This window comes from Ailuropoda melanoleuca, chromosome 4, assembly GCF_002007445.2.
Source record: "Ailuropoda melanoleuca isolate Jingjing chromosome 4, ASM200744v2, whole genome shotgun sequence".
Classification (NCBI taxonomy): Eukaryota; Metazoa; Chordata; class Mammalia; order Carnivora; family Ursidae; genus Ailuropoda; species Ailuropoda melanoleuca.
This window is the reverse complement of record NC_048221.1, coordinates 96,202,044-96,220,585: the sequence shown is the minus strand read 5'-3', so window position 1 is coordinate 96,220,585 and position 18,542 is coordinate 96,202,044. Positions and strand designations below refer to the sequence as shown.

Sequence of the window (18,542 nt, the reverse complement as noted above, 5' to 3'; positions counted from 1 at the left end):
CTTTCTGATATATCAGCTGCTTCTCATTTCTGTTCCTGGCCTCAGTGGTGGAGAATAGGAACTCATTTGCTAAGCCTTTAGATTAAAGCTACTTACCTCTTACTGGTGTCCATGGCATACTCGAATAACAGCTTGCTTAAGAAATGGTAGACTCGTGGAGCGCCTGGGTGGCACAGTCGTTAAGTGTCTGCCTTCGGCTCAGGGCGTGATCCCAGCGTTCTGGGATCGAGCCCCACATCAGGCTTCTCTGCTGGGAGGCTGCTTCTTCCTCTCCCACTCCCCCTGCTTGTGTTCCCTCTCTCGCTGGCTGTCTCTCTCTGTCAAATAAATAAATAAAATAAAATCTTTAAAAAAAAAAAAAAAGAAATAGTAGACTCGAGCAAGGGAAGTCACACCATACTGGAGGGAGAGAAGGGAAGGAAGGAGGAGCACCCAACATTCTGATATTGGTCCACTAGAAAGCAAGGCTGTACTTCATAAAAATCTCCACCTCACCTTCCTGGTTACAGCCAAGAAAGACTGGAGGTTCAGAAGAGTGAGCAGTGAGGTAAGCTCAGGTGAGCTGGGCTCTAAAGAGATTTGGACACTGACATCCAGCTAAACTCACTTTCCCATGCCTAGGAATGACTCATAGAGTCTTTTCACCAGAGTAGACACTCAACATATCTCTAAAAGGCTTAGGTAGATATGCTTCTCCAAGGTTCAGCTTGATGTGGTTTCTGTGTGGTGTCTACAGTCAATGAATGCCAAGACATAAGCAGCTACATTTCAGAAGTTTGAGCCGAGAGGCAGACCTCCCCTCAAGGAAAATAAAATCAAGTTAATGTAGATCTTGACGTAAGAGCACAGAGTCTAATTTCCCATTCTGCAGCAGCTTTCAACTCTTAGTTGTCGTCCTTGGGCTTTAAAAATACGTAGTCCCCCCTTATCTGTGATTTCACTCTCTTCGGTTTCAGTTACCTGTATTCAACCATGGTCTGGAAGCAGATAGATTCTCTTTCAGACACATCATCAGAAGGTTAGTAGCAGCCCAACACTATGTCATAGTGCCTGTGTCATTTATCTTACTTCATCTCATCACGTAAGCATTTTATTATCTTGCATCTTCACAAGAAGAAAGGTGAATACAGCACAACAGGAAATCTTGAGAGAGAGAGAGAGAGACCTCATTCACCTAAATTTTATTATAAAATATTATTACAATTATTCTATTTTCTTATTTATTATTGTTAATCTCTTACTATGCCATAATTTATACATTAAACTTGATCATAATTATACATTAAACTTGATCATATGTGTAGGAAAAAGCATGGTATATATAGGGTTCAGTGCTATCTGCAGTTTTAGGCATCCACTAGGGAACTTGGAGCATATCCCCTGTGGAAAGGGGGAATTACTGTAGTTACAATAATATTTTTTGTCCAGCCTGCTCTTTGGAAAATTGTCACCATGGAATTCCAGACTCAAACTTATCCTAAACTAGTGGTTGTCAAACATTTTTGCTGCAGTTCACATAAGCAGAGAAAAAGATCTTCCCACTCATTAACCCCACCCATTTTCATTTCTCTGCAGAAAGAAGAAAAAAAGAAAAGACAACAAAGTGTAAAGGCCCAAAAGAAGAAAGTAGCTTTAGTATTCAGGAATAGGTGAAGCACAGGGAATTTTTAGGCTGGTGAACTATTCTGTATGATACTATAATGGTAGATGCATGTCATTATGCATTTGTCAAAACCCATTAAACTATACAACACTAAGAGTGAAACAATGAAAACAATAGACTATAGCTAATCATAATATATCAATATTGGTTGGTTAGTTGTAACAAATGTACCGCACTAATGCAAATTGTTAATAATAGGGTAATCTATTCATACCAATAAATGCCTACATTAAGAAAAAAGAAGGAGGGGTGCCTGGGTGGCTCAGTCGTTAAGCGTCTGCCTTCAGCTCAGGGCGTGATCCCGGCATTCTGGGATGGAGCCCCACATCAGGCTCCTCCGCTATGAGCCTGCTTCTTCCTCTCCCACTCCCCCTGCTTGTGTTCCCTCTCTCACTGGCTGTCTCTCTCCCTGTCAAATAAATAAATAAAATCTTAAAAAAAAAAAAAAAAAGAAAAGAAAAAAGAAGGAGCCCAAGTAAACAGCCTAACTTTACACCTCAAAGAACTAGAAAAAGAACAAACTAAGCCCAAAGTTAATAGAGGGAGGAGATAACAAAGATATGAGAAGAAATAAGTAGAATAGAGACTAAAAAGACAATAAAAAAGATCAATGAAACTAAGAACTATTTTTTTTTGAAAAGACAAGCAAAATAGACAAATCTTTAGCTAGACTTATCAAGGGGAAAAAAAAGAGAAGACTCAAATAAATAAAATTAGAAATGAAAGAAAGGACATTACAACTGAAAGCACACAAATACAGAAGACCAAAAGAGACTACTGTGAAAAGTTATATGCGAACAATTTGCACAACTTAGAAGAAATGGATGAATTCCTAAAGATACAACTTACTAAAACTAAACAGTGAAGAAACAGAAATCCTAAACAGACCAATTACTAGTAAGGAGATTGAATCAGCAATGAAAAACCCCCCAACAAACAAAAGTTAAGGAACAGAGGGCTTAATTGGCTAATTCTACCAAACATTTATATAAGAATTAATACCAATCCTTCTCAAACTCTTTCAAAAAATAGAGTCTATTTGAACAGTTTCAAATTCATTTTATGACACTAACATCACCCAGATATCAAAAACAGATGAGGACACCACAGGAAAAAAAAATTTTGTGCCAATATCTCTGGTGACAAAGGTGCAAAAATCCTCAACAAAATATTGGGAAACCAAATTCGACGATACATTAAAAGGGTCTTGCACCATGATCAAGTAGGATTTATTTCAGGAGTGCAAGGATGGTTCAACACCTGCAAATCAATCAATGTGATATACCCCCTTTAAAAAAATGAAGGATAAAGATCATATGATCATCTCAATAGATGCAGAAAATGTATTTGACAAAATTCAACACGTATTCATTATCAAAAATATCAACAAACTGAGTATAGAGGGAATGTACCTCAACATAACAAAGGCCATATATGACAAGCTCGCTAACATAGTCAACAATGAAAAGCTGAGAGCTTTTCCTCTAAGATCAGGAATAAGATCAGGATGCCCACTCTCACCACTTTTATTCAGCATTGTACTGGAAGTCCTAGCCAGAGCAATTAGTCAAGAAAAAGAAATAAAAGGCATTCAAATTAGAAAGGCAGAAGTAAAACTGTTTCTATTTGCAGATGACATATTATATGTGGAAAACCCTAAAGACTCCACCAAAAAATCATTGGAACTAATAAACAAATTCAGTAAAGTTACAGGTTACAAAATCAATATACAAAAATCAATACAAAAAAGTACATTTCTATATACTAATATTGAAGTTTCAGGAGAAATTGAGAAAAAAATTCTATTTATAATTGCTACAAAAAGAATAAAATACATAGGAATGAATAAACTTAACAAAGGAGGTGAGAGACTTATACGCTGAAAACATAAGACATTGATGAAAGAAATTGAAGACACAAATAAATAGAAAGATATTCCATGCTCACGGATTGGATGAATTAATATTTTTAAAGTGTCCATGCTACCCAAAGCAATCTACAAATTCAATGCAATCCCTATCAAAATTTCAATGGTGTTTTTCACAGAAATAGAACAAATAATTCTAAAATTTGTATGGGACAATGAAGGAACTTGAATAACCAAAGTGATCTTGCAAAAGAACAAAGCTGGAGGCATCACGCTTCCTGATTCAAAAGATATTACAAAGTTATACTAATCAAGACAGTATAGTATTGGCATAAAAACAGACACATAGCGCAATGGAAAAGAATAGAGAGCCAAGATATATAGCCACACTTTTAAGTTCAATTAACTTATGATGAAGGAACCAAGAATATACAATGGGGGAAAGGATAGTCTCCCTGATGAGAAAACTAGACAACCACATGCATAAGAATTAAATTGGACCACTATCTTACAACGTACACACACACACACACACACACACCTACACCTCAAAATGGATAGAAGACTGATGTAAGACCTGAAACAACAAAATGCCAAGAAGAAAACACAGAGGGTTAGCTCCTTGGCAGTCTCGGCAATGACAGAGAAAGACAAATACTGTATGATCTTATTTGTATGTGGAATCTAAAGAACCAAACTCATAGAAACAGAGAATAGATTAGTGGTTTCAGAGACAGGGGTTTGGGGGTGGGCAAAAGGGGTGAAAGTAGTCAAAGGTACAAACTTCCAGTTATAAGACAAATAAGTTCTGGGGATGGAGTGTACAGCATGGTAAGTATAGTTAGCAATCTGTATTGTATATTTTAAAGTTGCCAAGAGAATAGATTCTAAAAGTTCTCATCCCAAGAAAAAAGTGCAGCTGTGTGGGGTGATGGATATTAACTAGACTTCTTGTGGTGATCATTTTGCAACATACACATCTATCAAGTTAGTATGTTGCACACCTTGCACGAGTGCAGTGTTATATGTCAATTCTACCTCAATAAAAAAAAAAGGAGAAACTGTTTGTGGAGTGGGGGTCTGGGGGTGGGTAGGATGGAAGTCTAAGTTCCTATGTGCTATCTGCTCAATTATTCTATAAATATAAAACTAAATCTATTGATTGTTTTTAAAACTTTTGACCAATTCAAGCCAACATATGTAACACTGATAGCAGAATGTCCATCCTGAGAGCTGGGAGAATTCCAGCGACTTTTGTGTGCAAAGGCCCCCAGAGGCTTCACTGAGCAGCCAGGCTTCTTAGTGGAATTTGAAATTAAGGTTCTTGGTGATTCTAGTTCTTGAAAATTCTAGTATACAAAACCAGCTTTGAGAAATCCTTGGTCACTCACTTTTCTTGTAAATATTCTATGTAGTCTTTGGTTATGAGTAAAAGCAGCCCTCAGTGGAAATGCATACAGCTTTCCCAAAGAGGGGGGTTGGCATTTTGGACTAAATCTGTGACTCACTGAGGGACTGTCTCCCAGGCCATGTGTCATAAGCGTTACGTGGTTACTGCCATTCTGGACAAGCAAGAACAGAGTGATGGGAGTTCTGCTCATTCCAATTGAGTTCTAACTACAGCACTAAGGGTATCGTTTCCAGCAACTGCTGGGTTGTTCAGAAATGGAATTCTGTCAAACCCAAGACTTGGGGCAGTGGCCCTGGCCAGGAATCCCATGTCTTCCATTTTCCTTTGGTGGCCCTAGCTCTTCGTAATTGCAGGACATTAGGGAGAAATGCCCATTTTCAGTAATCCTTGCCTCCCCCCCTCCTTTTGTGCCGTGCCCACAGACTGCCGTTCCATCCACATTGGGCTTTCAGTCCCCAGTTACCCTCAGAGGAAAAGAGACCAGCAGGGACGTCTTCCGGGCCTGCAAAAGGTCTGCTGGGGCCTCCAGCCCGACAAGCCGCAGCAGGAACTGACTGGCGCCGGCAACAGGGGAAGCAGCCGGGACAGCAATGTGGATCATGTCAGCAGGACCCGTGAGTTCTTGAGGGGCGCATCTGGGGGGAGCCATCTGCTGGGGAGCCCAGATGGGGCGACAGGGCAGGGAGATCCTCTGGAGACTCAGTGATGTCCCACTGGGGTCAGGGCTCTCAGCACCCCCTGCTCTGCTGCCCCTGCAGACCGACCTCCCTGCCCAGGGACACCTTTAGTCAGGCTGAGCCCCGTCTCTCTCTCTAGTGACTTTGAGACTTCCGCTCTGATCCATTCCAACTTGATTTCGTGGTTTAATTCTTTTCCTCATTTCCAAATTCCTAGGGGCCACACAGCCATTGCCCTAACCACAGACATGACTATTTGGCAGGAGGCATTGTGCTCAGTAAACCAAATTCCACATCACGTTACGTCCACCCTCTTTCCTCACCTGAGCTTGAAGGCATGGTACAGAATTGTCTAGGCACCTGCATGGTAGCTTGCAGACCCCTGGGAAGCTCTCTCCCAGGCCAGCAAATCCCCTGAGGCCTTCTGCTGTTGCTGCAGAAATCAGTTCTGGGCTGATTAAAAATCAATCTTTCATTCCTTCCTGTGGAAAGGAAAGTCTTAATCTTAAGAAAAGTGAAAAGACTGGAATCCTTAGAGCCCAGCTGTGACATTTTATTCTTTTGAGACTTCACTGTTTCTAGAGACATGATTTCACCCCAGCATATCCTAAATCTGCACAATAAATGGTATTTCATGGTCTCTATTATATATTTCCACTGTCTTGAGCAAGGCAAAATTATTTTACCATCTAAACCTTCAAAGGACTATCAGAGGCAGTAACAGTGTCTCAGTGTCCCTGTAGGAAGAGATCTGACATACATGCTCCCAAAGGCCAACCTTGCAGCTGCCCTGAACAACTGCTCTCCTTGGCACCAAGTCCACCAAGGCCTGTGGCTTTTCCAGAGTAAACGTGTCTATATGGGAGATGGGTTAATGGAAGTCCTTTGGAGCTTTCTAGCATAAGAGATGAGTGCTGATGAAACCACGCATGCACACATGGACCAGCTCAGGGGTAGGAATATCAGAGACCCAGAGGAGAGCAACCTGTTGGGAAGACCTCCTTCTCCCCATGTTGGATCTGGATTCCTCACCCTCCCTTTCTGGGGCATTCACCTGTAAACCGCCCCCCCCCACATATGGATATGAGATGCCCTTTTAAAATTGAGTTTGCTGGGTCCCTCCTGAGGCAGGCAAGAAATAAATAACATGGTAGGTGTGTGGTAGGCACTTAATAGGTGTTAGTTCAACTAATACACATTAACCCAATTTAAGAGCAAGGATCCCAAATCTTTTTCCTCTACAAGCGGATATTGGTTTGGCTGTCCTCATTGGCACCAAGGGCTTATGAGATCCTTCTGGTGGGAGGGGTGTGAAAAATTATTAAGGTCTTCTTCTACTTGCCCGGTATTAACTCTGGGGTTGCTAAAAGATCAAAACCACCCCAAGATGAGCAGTAAAGGAGAGAAAGGCTGTTATCCAGCCAGGCATTTCAGCCTCATATTGAGCTTCATTCCAGGGCCTTAGGATCAAGGATGTATTTCATTTGGTCTTCTGTTGTCATTTCTCATGAGGAAGGAGCAAGGGTTGAGACAGAACACATACTTGTCTCTAAAGCGTCTCCTCCAGAATAGTTCCTGACACAGGCTATTTCCAACATAGGTGCAAAGACAGTCAAGGTTCTTTTAGAGTTTGAAGCTTTAAAATGGGGTAGCTACCTTCCCTTTCTGTACCTTACAAGTTTGTGTCTTGGAAGAATACAACTTGGAGAGAGACAGTAGAAAGGAAGACAAAAAAGGAGAAAGAATGAGGATCGTTCTAGACTGTATATGCCCCCTTTGGGCTGGGGGGGGCAGGCAGGAAAGCAAATTAAAATATGTTTCCTAAAAGAAGCATGTATTTTCTCTGTCTTCTTGTCCTTTGACACTTTAAAACCTGGATCTCCTGGGGTTATCAACATACACAGCATTCCCTCCCTAGCCATGAGGGCTATTCTAAAAACAAACAAAAAATCCTATTAGAAAAGAATCCTGAGTTAGTGACCTTAAGACCTTGAGGGGAAATTGGGGTTGAGAGTCCAAGTTTGCAAGTGAACCAAGGAAAGTCCTAATATTGGATAGTTTTCATAAACCATATGTTAGCCAGGTTTACTGTATTCCTGGAGAATTAGCTAAAGTGGTCTCCCTGGCTTCATCCTGGGGGAGGTCCATGTCTTTGCCGAAATTGCTGTGTATTCCCAGGGGCTGCCAATCTCCGTGTCACCCTGGCTCCAAGTCCCTCCCTGTCATCTCCCTGTGTTTCACCTCCTATACCTGTCCTCTGCCTTCACCTCCAGGCCAGCTCAGGCACGGAGTTCATACCTTCTTTGGTTTCCCCAGAATTGGTCACATATGGCATACTTGTGAGGGGCAGGCTTTGCCAGAGTTTCAGAACCAACTTTAATGTTGCAGAGATACACAATTTTTAAAAATGAGATACTAGACATCCCTGTTCTTAAAAATCCTCTGGCCACTGGAAATTTCCCACTGGGCATTCTCCTCTGCAGTTCCAGCCTCCCACCATATTTTGGGGGGACTCCTGCCCAGCCCCTGCCCCTCCCAAATCCCCTTACATCTCCTTGCTTTCAGCGCTGAGCCCCCTCCTCACACACACACACCCAGTCCCCTCACTTTTCAGTCACAACAATTTTTCTTTCCGCCCCTCCTTGGCTCAGGGCCCATTTTCGCACAGCTGAGGCCACATAATGAGTTGACCTAAACACAGAGACCGTCTCCTCTAAGTCTAGCCCTTCAGCAGCCTCGAAGACCTGAAAGAGGCTTGACGCTTCCTTCTCCCCCTTCCCCCTCCTCATGGGCCTCTGCAGGCCATGTCAGGATTCCCTGTGTGACTTGGGGCCCCCACATCTCTGATGGCCTAGGCAGGAGATGCAGCAACTGTCTGTTTTGATTTTAAATCACAATTTCTTCACTTTACTGCATTTATCATCACTGAAACAAAACATGCGAATTGAAGACTGTTGGTAACATCTCACACACCTTACACGATAAATAATGGCTATGGTACAATCAATTGCCTCTTACTATTTTGGCTCCCCGGAAATGTTAGAACCCCTTCCCGCAGGGCTCCAGTGAGAGGAGTGTCACTGTTCTCTTTTCTCTGGGGAGTCTCCTGCAAATGCTCCAAGTCTGATTTCCTGTTGAGGTTGATGCCCTTTGCAGGGAAGGCTGAGGGAATCTCTTATTTGAATTTGGGTGAGTCTCCCGCTTGCCCAGCACACCAAGATCTTCCAGCCTTGGTTCCACCCACAGCCTGTAAGGGAGCCAGCAGTGCCCTTGCCAGGCTCCGCCCATCCTCTGACGCAGCTCCGCCCTCCGCCAGGGCCAGGGCCAGGGCCAGGGCCAGGGCCAAGGTTTCTTTTCCTTGACCTTCCTTCTTTTCTTGCTTTTGGCCTGCTCTGCCATTGCTTTTCTCCCCTCTTTTACTAATTCCCCATTCTTTCTTATCCTAACTGTTCTTACTACAGTGACTCAACATTCTTTGTAACTCTTACCCTCGGGGTTCTTGAGAAGATACATAGAAGAAAATTTCCATACCCTAGAATTTCATATAATGGGCACTCATGATTAAGAAGGTAATTTGATCACAAGTATCAGAAACCTATCTGAGCTGGCTTGGGCAAGGAGAGAATGTGTGTGTGTGTGTGTGTGTGTGTGTGTGTGTGTGTGTGTGTGTTGATATCGTAAGACAAAAGAAGCCTCTCACGGTCCCAAAGCAGAATAAACAGACAGGCTCAACAAGTGGACACAGCACCTCTCAATCCCCTCTCCAGGATGGATGGCCTCTTCCCCTGCCTCTCCTGTGGTTCTGCTCCATTCCCCTCCATCTGTAGCCTTTTCTGCATCTTCTGTGCCCTTGTCTTCCAGTTTACATGCTCTCTCTTCCGGAGACCATCAGGAAAGACCCCAGCTATCTTAGAGACCCAATTCAAAGTTTCCAGGCTTGGGTCAGATGATCAGTGAACTGTTCATGGTCTGATTACCTGTAGCCAAGGGGCACAGGTCCTACATTCCACCAACACAGCTGCCAGAGGGTCATCATTTTGGGGAGGGGTATGGGCTGGGTTGAAATCTCTAAATCCCTGTAAACACTTAACGGGGGCAGATTCTCTTCCTCTTCTCTCAGAGAGTACATTTGGAGTTTTAGGACAGCTTCCTAGAAAAAGAACTTTATTATCCATGAAATTAGGACTTGGGGCCTTCACATCGCCTCTCAAGACCTACTTCATACAATTTCAAGAATGGCTTTAGAACTCTAGGTCAGTCTCCCACTCCCCAGTATTCAGTGGCCTTGAGCTATCCAAAGTCCCCACCCAGCTCCTCCCTCAGTAGCATTCCCTTGTCCTTAGCTCCTTTCTTGCCAAGCCTAATCCCAGCTGATACACTCAGTGTTAATCAGTGAAATTCATTCACCTAGCAAATATTTATTGAGTGCCCATGCTGTGTGAGCTCTGTGCTGGGGGCCAGCAGCATGATCAGAGCAAGGCAGACTCCAACCTCGCAAAGCTGGCAAACTAGAGATCCATGTGGAGTCCAAGAGAGAGGGATGGAACCTCTGAAAGGGCTCTCCCAGAGCCCAAGGCCCCAGGACCAAGTCCTCATCTTGACTTCCTGACTGTCCTAAATGCCTTCCAGGTCTTTACTAGGGTTGAAGGCTTGCTGGTTTGTGGTCCATTAGATCATTCTGTGCTTTGCTCATCCAGTGACTGGACAGTCCCCACTCAGTGAAAGCACAGTTCTGCTTGCCTCTCTTCTCAGGCTTCCTGAAGCTGGCTCCTGCTCAGTTATGTTTCTCCCAGCAGCTGCTGCTGTGTGCTATCAACCACCTGTGGTGTTTCTCATTATGGGGATTAACTTCTGATGTGCTGCCTGCACGTGGGGCTCACAGTGCTTTAGAGTCACCCTGATCCGGGAGCCCTGCATGTGGTTGCGCTAAGCCTTCTGTGCGCAGGAGGCAGGGGCTGAGAGAGTGGAGGGGCCTCGGGGTGGAGGGTCGGGAGGTAGCACGGAAGCCCCATGGGCATTTAGAGCCTGAAAAGGATCGAGCCCTTGCAATTCGAAAAGGGCCAGGCTGATGACTGGTAATAAGGGAGAAAGGCGTCAGACCCATTGGCAGCAATGGTAATAGCCGGAGCTTGGACTGGGTGGCTGGTGTATACTAAGCACTGTGCCAGCCCCATCACATATATTATCTCACTTAATGCCCACCACAGTCTAGTGAAGTACATGTGATTGGCCCCACTTTATAGAGGGGGAAACTAAGGCTCCGAGAGCTTCATGCTTTGCCAGCTCCTACTGCTAGTAATTAGTGGAGTCCAGTGTTAAGCCCAGGTTTGGGCTCTTAAAGCACCGCAGGAATAAAGAGAAGCCTCTGGAATCCTTGGTGATCTCTGGGTGTTTCTGTGGTGTTTCGGGCCACCCCCAGCCCCTGACCTAGTGTGGCGTGTAGTAGCCGCCCAGGGGTGCTCAGGAGATGGGCTGACTTCAGCCACATTGCAGTGTGACCTGTAGAGCGTGGGACCCTGGGGAGGGGCCTGTCTCCTCCGTGTCCTGTCCTGCTGAGGAGTCCGCCGTGGCAGAAAGTCCCAGACGGTGGTGTTTGCTTGGAGCCCGGCACCTAAACACACGTCCCTGACCTTCCGCTGCTGTTTCCTCAACTTGAAAGCGGGCATCCGTGATCCTTGAGCCTCAGGTATGAAAATGTGATGAGTGGGGCCAGCCACGGGTGGGCAGTGTGGGTTAGGGGACGTCGGCCAACTTTGCTCTCCTCTAGGCTCCCCAAATTTGGGGCCTGCTGGGGCCTTCTGTGGTGTGAATTGGGTTTCCAGTTTCTCATCTGGGAAGCAAAGGGCTTGTGGATTCGACAGCTGCTGAACTCCGCCCTAGCGCGGAGTCAGAGCAGCCCTTGGAGCAGCAGCCGCCCAGTGACCTCTAATCAACCTTGGCACATTCTAAGTGCGCAGTAAGCACTTGTTGAACCGAACCCAGGAGATTAGGAATTTCTCAGCAGAGCAAAATAAGTCCCCAGTGGGGTTCCCCACACACCCTCAAGTGACCAGTGCCCACCGTCCGTCCTCGGGCTATCAGGAAACACCCACGGAGGGATGGTGTTTGGCACTTTGTCATGGAAGTAGGTGAAGACGTAGAGGATGAGTTTGGGTTTAGAGTTGGGGACAGAGAGAAGCCAGGTGCATGGAGCTTTACTGACCAAGCGTGGTTGCTTTGAAACGCGAGACCCCACAGCAACCCTCCCTAACCACCCACCTCCTCTGGGGCCGTGTCCTGCTGAGAGAACCCAGCCGCTCTCCACCAGCTCACCTGTGGCCAAGGCTCTTAAGGAGGCCCCAGGGAGTCTCCCGGCAAAGCCTACCTCTGCCTTTATAAAGGGGCCTGAGGCGAGGTGCCTGGGCTCTCCTGGAGCCCTCGTGGGGGAGGGGGGACAGGGCAGTTCCACCGGCGCTCTCGCAGGCCTGCCGCCACCGCCCCTGCTGCTGTGAAGCCCCAGCTGCTTGCTTGAGCCTCTGCGGCGCCACTGAGCCCTTCTCTCTCCAGTGCACTTGAGGACCCCCGCCCCTCACATTGCTCTCTCTCACATTCTCTCTCTCTCTCTCTCTCTCTCTCTCTCTCACACACACACACACACACACACACACTCACCTCTCTCATACCCACGGTATCTTTAATTCACCCTCAACACAGCCTTTCTCTCTTGCACACAATCTCTCTCACACTACATCTCTCTTCTCTCCTCCATACAGCCCTCTCTCTCCACCTCCCCAGTCTTTCCCACCTTCCTTCTCTGCCTCTCTTTCTGCCTCTGTCTCTCTTTCTGTCTTTCTCTCTCTCTCTCTCTCCCTCTCCCTCTTCTCTCCCCACACCTCCGGCAGTGGCCAGGGTGGCAGCAGCAGAAACAGGCTGGGGCCAGAGGCAGTGCCAACAGCCGGAGACCCCAGCGCTCAGCTGTTCCAGGGAGCAGGTAATGCCCCAGACAGGGCTGCTTCAGGCATCCTGCTCTCTGCCCTGTCTCCTCTCTCCATGACTGTTCCATCTATTGTCTTCTTATCTGGCCTTGAAGGGGAAGGGGAATTCCAAATTTAGGGAGCACTAGGCAAAGGATCCCAGTCGTGAGGTGCCCTCCTCTTCAGAGAACTGTCTGTGGTCCAATGTGGCTGGGGTGCAGGCCATCTGGGATTGGGGGTCGCTGGGGTCTGGGGGTGTCTGGGGTCAGAGATAGCTGGAGTCAAAGGTATCTGGCACTGGGAGTGGCTGGGGTCAAGGGTATCTGGGGTTAAGGGTGACCAGGTTCTAGGGCATCTGGCTGAGGAAGATGACAGAACCTAAAAAGGCAGGTAAGGGCCAGATCACAAGGGTTGTTTTGAGCCATGTCATAGACCCTCAGCTCTAAGTAATACAGAGCCTATTAGGGGTTTTTCACTCGGAGAGTAACATAATCAAATTTACATTTTAAAAGAGTAGTTCTTGACCTCCGGTTCCATAGAGAATTGGTGTGTCCTCTCAGAATCAGAGTCCTAGTCTGCCCCCAATCTAAAGAAAAAATAAAGTTATTTGTTCAATTGCTAGTTTTTCTTCTATAAAACTTCCTTAACCTTGATGTCTGCTAGCAAGTGTCAGCAATCAACCCAATGAAAAGACTATGTTTAAAGTAACAGAAAAAATCAGAAATAAAATTCATCTAAATAAAAGGTAGATTGAGCTATATACAGATAAATTAATAGTATTTTCTGCTAGTAAAATTATTTCTAACTCCTATGCAAAATATCTTATGGTCCTGCCCAAGGAGCACCATGACTCCCAGAAGTGTATTACAGGAATATGTTTGAAATGTTTTAAAAGCAAACTGCTGCCACGTAGGGAGTGGGGGGTGGATTATGCAACCGGAGGCCATAGGAGCAGTAGGAGGCTGTCACGGTGATAGGATCAGGAAATAATGAGAACCTGAACTAAGATGGAGGCAGTGTGCAGAAAAAAAGGGGGGGAGGGGGAGAGCTGAAAAGCATTTAGGAAGCAAGGGAAAGAAGTTAGTGGCTGATTGGACATGAATGGTGAGAGGGATAGAGGCTTCAGGAGTGAGTCCAGTATTTCTTATCTGGATGGCTGGGTAGCTAGCAGTGCTATCATTCAAAACAGAGAAGGGCAGGGTTGGGGTGCTGGAATAAGGAAACCGTTTTGAATATACTGAGGTTGACTTGCGAAGGCTGCAGAATTCCCAGCTGGAGTAATCCCGTTGACTGTTGGAAATGCTTAATACAGGCAGGGTCTGGAGACATGGGTGACCTTATCTATAGGGTGACACCATAAAGAACACAAGATAGTGTAGAGTGTAGAAAGAGAAAAGAGAAGAATGCCAAGGAGAAAATCTTGGGAAAGATGAAGATTTAAATAAGACCAGCAAGAAGGGCCCAGGGATAGATACTTAGGAGTCCTCAAAGAGATAGGAAAAAGTATCAAGAAAGTACTGTGTTATGAGACCCAAGAGTAGAATGTCTGTTCAGAGGGAGCAGTAAGTACCACTGATAAGCCAGACTTGTTGGTTTGCTTGCTTTTATTAATTTACTGGTTTGAGAATAAGATAACAAGAGTGATCTGAGGGCAGGGTTGTAAACTCAGGTGCATAACATAAATGAGATTAGTAGGGTAGAGTAGGGAGCAGTGGGGGCTGTGGCAAATTAAAATGCATATAACATTGTGTGTCAACTATACTCAAATAGAAGGACTTTAAAAAAAAATATGTATGCCCACCTGAAGAAAGCAGCCATCACTCAGCCCTAGTTGATTGTTGCCAAGCAGGAATGTAGGCACAGTCACCAGAGCATCTGAATTTTCAGAAATCTGGATTGTTATATGAAATCTCACAATTCTTTATGTTAGCAACAATTTCAAAAACTTTTATACTCTGTGAGGGCTAAATTAAGCATAACCTTGAGCTGCCAGTTTGAAATTTCTGTCCCTTAGAGTGGTAGGGCTGAACCAGTTGCAGCAGGTTGGAAACTGGTTGGACAAGGAGGAAGTGGAGATGGCAAGTGGAGACCACTACTTCAAGAAGTTGGAGGGAAAGGAGAGCAGAGAGCTTGGAAGGCAGGCGGGGTCAGGGGAGAATGTGCTAGGTTAGGAAGAACTGTTTATAGGCTGGAAGAAAAAGAGCAGAGATAGGAAGTTGAAGACAAAGGTAAGGAAAGGCTAATTGATAAAATAAGAATCCAGCAGAAGAGAATAAATAGGGCCAGAGATTAAGCAGGAGGAAGGACTCCTTTGTTCAAAAATGGACTACAAAGTGGTAAGGGTACAGAAGAACTAGAAGGGAGAGCACAATGGATTTCACATCCGGAGGCCTTTATTTCCTTGGTGAGGTGGGTAGGAGATGGACCAAGAGGCTTGTAGAGAGGAGCAAGGTTAGGAATGGCATCGAGGGACATGGGACATGGTGCTGACAAGGATGAGTGGGAGGTAGCGGCACTTCTGAGACCTGCTGGAATGGAAACCCTCTGTTTGCTCAGTTGGATGGTTTTCTCCAGCAGGGCTCATGAGCCTGGGTGCTGGGGTTGGTGGTGAAAGGGATACACTCCAGGCCGTGTCATGCGTCTTATTCTCCTTATTTGACTTACCTCCTTGCTTCTCCCAACAACCCTGCTCACTCAGACTAAACACCCATGAGCAAGTGGCAACTCTTGGATTCATACCCACATTGAGCTGGATTGCAAGCCCATTGTGCGCCTTATCTCCACCATACCACAATATCACACTGCCTCTCCCTGTGCCCCCAGGACACTCTTGTAGAGGTGGACTGGGCCAGTGAATTCTTGTTTACCATTGGTTGCCTGGTTTTACTGGGAAGTCAAGGAATAAGAATGGGGAGTATGATGACCAAGTAGTTGAAATTATTGACCATTGGGAATCCATGAAGAAATGAGTGAGGGCCAGTGGGGATGATAAATTGAGGGGACAGAGGGGCGAAGAGGAAGGGGAAGACTTGATGGAGCCCAGGAGACAATCAATGAGAGACTGAACCAGGGCAGGGGCAAAGGGATTGGTGAAGCGGGAAGTATTCTTGAAAACTTTCAATAGGGGGATGGAGGTGAGAGAAAGTGATTGAGGTGAAGATGACTCCAGGGTGTCTAGCCTGTACAGTTGGGTGGACAGCTATGCCTTTAACCAAGGCTTTCCACATCACATCCTGCCTCTCTCTTGCTCACCATGCTCTAGACACAACGGTCCGCACATTCTCACTTCAGGGTCTGTGAAACACTTGGAGCACTCTTTTTCCAGAAATGCAGAAGTGGCTCATTCTCCTCTTCCAAGTCACAATTCAAACACACACTCCTCAGAGGGGTCTTTCTTAACCAATCTCTCTAATGTAGTTCTCCTGTTGCTTTATTTTTATCTTTTTTCAGAATGCTTATCATTATCTGAAATGATCGTTTATGCTTTTGCTTACCTGTTTTTGTCTGTTTCTACCACTAGAACAGACATTCAAGAGAGCAGGGATGCATGGGCCTTCATTCCAGCTTCGTTTTCCAACACCTGGAACAATGCCTGGCACGTAGTAGACTTTCATGAAATAGAGAAAGGAAAGAAAAGGGATGCCTGGCCGGCTCATTTTGTTAAGCGTCTGCCTTTGGCTCAGTTCATGATCCCAGGGTCAATCATGGGATCGAGCCCGATGTTGGGCTTTCTGCTCAGCGGGGAGCCTGCTTCTCCCTTTCCCTCTGCCAGCTGCTCATTCCCCTGCTTGTGCTCTGTCAAATAAAATCTTAAAAAAACAAAACAAAACAAAACCAGGAAGTGGAAGCATGTGTGGGGAAGGGTACATGTTCAGTACTGGAACGCTGACTTTTGAGGTACCTGAGAGACAGCCAGGAGGTGACATGCAGTGGGCAGTTGGAAAGCAGCATGGGAGCTCAGGAATAGGTTGTCACCATGCCCGTGAAGAAGGTGGGCTCCCACAGCACACTGGTACGAGAACGTCCTTTCACAGGCTGACTGCCCCTTCAAGGCCAACACTGGGAGTTGACTGGTTTGGCGCCCAGTGGGAAAAGGGGTCCCTCTGGGTTTGTTATGCTAAAGTTGGGTCAGAGTTTTCCTCACTTCTCACTTCTCTGTTTCCCGTCCTTGCTGCTGCCCACCTTTGGCCATTTTGTATCCTTCTTCATCGTCAGCTACAAGACCCTGGTGTCTGAATGAAGACCAAATCCTCTTATCCCCTTTATTGCGAAGAATATCTCACCCACGTCTAACCCACAGAGGCTTGAGTGTAGCTTCACCTGGAAGCTGGACTTAGTTTTACTAACTTCAGAAATACTTTTCCCTTGAGCTTGGCTCCTGCTGCATTTCAGTTGGCCTTGCAGCCCTTAGCCTCCCGCAGGCCATTCAGCAGACCCTGCTGCCCTCTTTCTGCAGGGTCTCCAGCTGCTGAGCAGCTCCAGGACATCCTGGGGGAGGAAGATGAGGCTCCCAACCCCACCCTCTTCACAGAGATGGACACTCTGCAGCACGATGGAGACCAGATGGAGTGGAAGGAGTCAGCCAGGTGAGGTGGAGTCCCGGGAAAGGGAGAAGGTGGCTTCCCACGGCAGTCTATCTGGGGCCCAGGTTGAGCTGACCCTCCCGGTGGGAAGGACCATTGACCAGTGGCATCTTGCACCTTGTGTTCAGCTGTGGCACTCCCTGGCCCCTAAAGACCTCCACATCTGCCTGCCTTGGTGTCCAGAACTGGGCTGGACTCTGAGCACACAGATACTTATCACTTTCCTTATTCTCAAATTAAAATCCAAGTGGGAAAGTAGAACAGACCCCCATGAGGCCATGAGAGAATAATACAAGGACATATATTCTTTCTTGTCAAATCGTTCAAACTAAATGCTATAGGAGAAGGGAAAGCACCAAGGGGCTGGGGTAGGCAGGGAGGGCTTCCTGGAGGAAGAAAAATGTATGTCATGAAAAATCCAGGTGGAGTGGTCCAGTGGGCCTCTGAAGAAAAGAAACTCAGAGTTTGGGGTGGGACAAAGAGAGTGGAGCTTTGCAGGCACATGTGGGGGGCAGAGGAACTGCGAATATAGGGGCAGTAGAAGGAGAAGAGTCAGAAGGCTGTTGGGGAACCACGTGGTGAGGATGTGGGGCCAAGGGAGGATTGGAGTAAGGAGTACCACTGGTCATAGCCAGTGCCTGGGACAGGGTGGCCTAACTGAATGGGACTGGTCAGCAACACCAAATGCTGCCAAGAGTCTAAGGAAAAGGAAGGCTATGGTAGGAGGCAGCAAGAAGGGCTGGTGAGAGAGGAGGGACCCTGGGAAGCAAGTTGAGAAAGTCCACAAGATGGACCATACCAATTTTTCTCAACCTTTTTTTTTGTATTAGTGTGCCCTCATGCCCAAGAAATTTTAGTTTAAATTAACTTTATTAAATTAGTATTTGGTTTAATTTATTTCTAACGAGAGGAATTAAATACCAAGGAACATGATTCTGTCATGTTGGCTTGAATTTTGGAATGCCATAAACCATGGCAATATCTAAAACTTTTTGCTTCCCCAAGACCCCTTTGGGGCTGCTATTGCCCCAGCTGAGAATGCCTGGACTAACTGCTACCTGTGTCTGGGACTGGCTCTGCCTGGGGGCCACCAGGACGCCCAGATCCTGGCCCCTGCTCCATCCACGGCCTGGGCTCCTCCCTCACCCACCAACCTCGCTCACCTGAGCAGTCGCTCTGTAGGGTAAGGAAGGGCAAGTTTGGACATCCCCAAGCCTCCCCCTTCTAATCTCTCCTGGAAGAAAGGCCACTGGGTGGACTACCAAATCCCTGCAGCCTCCGGGAAGGAATGAATTCTAGCCTCGTGGCCTGCCCCCATCTCTGTCTGGAGGCTCTTGAGCCTCTACTTACCAGCCATTCAGTGAGCCCTTACCGTATGCTAAATAGTT

At 46.2% G+C, this 18,542-nt stretch overlaps 1 protein-coding gene across 1 annotated transcript in view; it reads left to right on the top strand.

Annotated features, from left to right (window-relative positions):
• Positions 1-18,542, top strand: part of SLC4A5 (solute carrier family 4 member 5) — a 124,934-nt gene that overhangs the window by 39,651 nt on the left and 66,741 nt on the right. The window contains exons 9-10 of the mRNA XM_034659387.1: positions 5,364-5,555; positions 17,028-17,157. Of these exons, the coding sequence (XP_034515278.1) occupies positions 5,364-5,555; positions 17,028-17,157 (322 nt within the window). The remainder of the gene's footprint in view (positions 1-5,363; positions 5,556-17,027; positions 17,158-18,542) is intronic.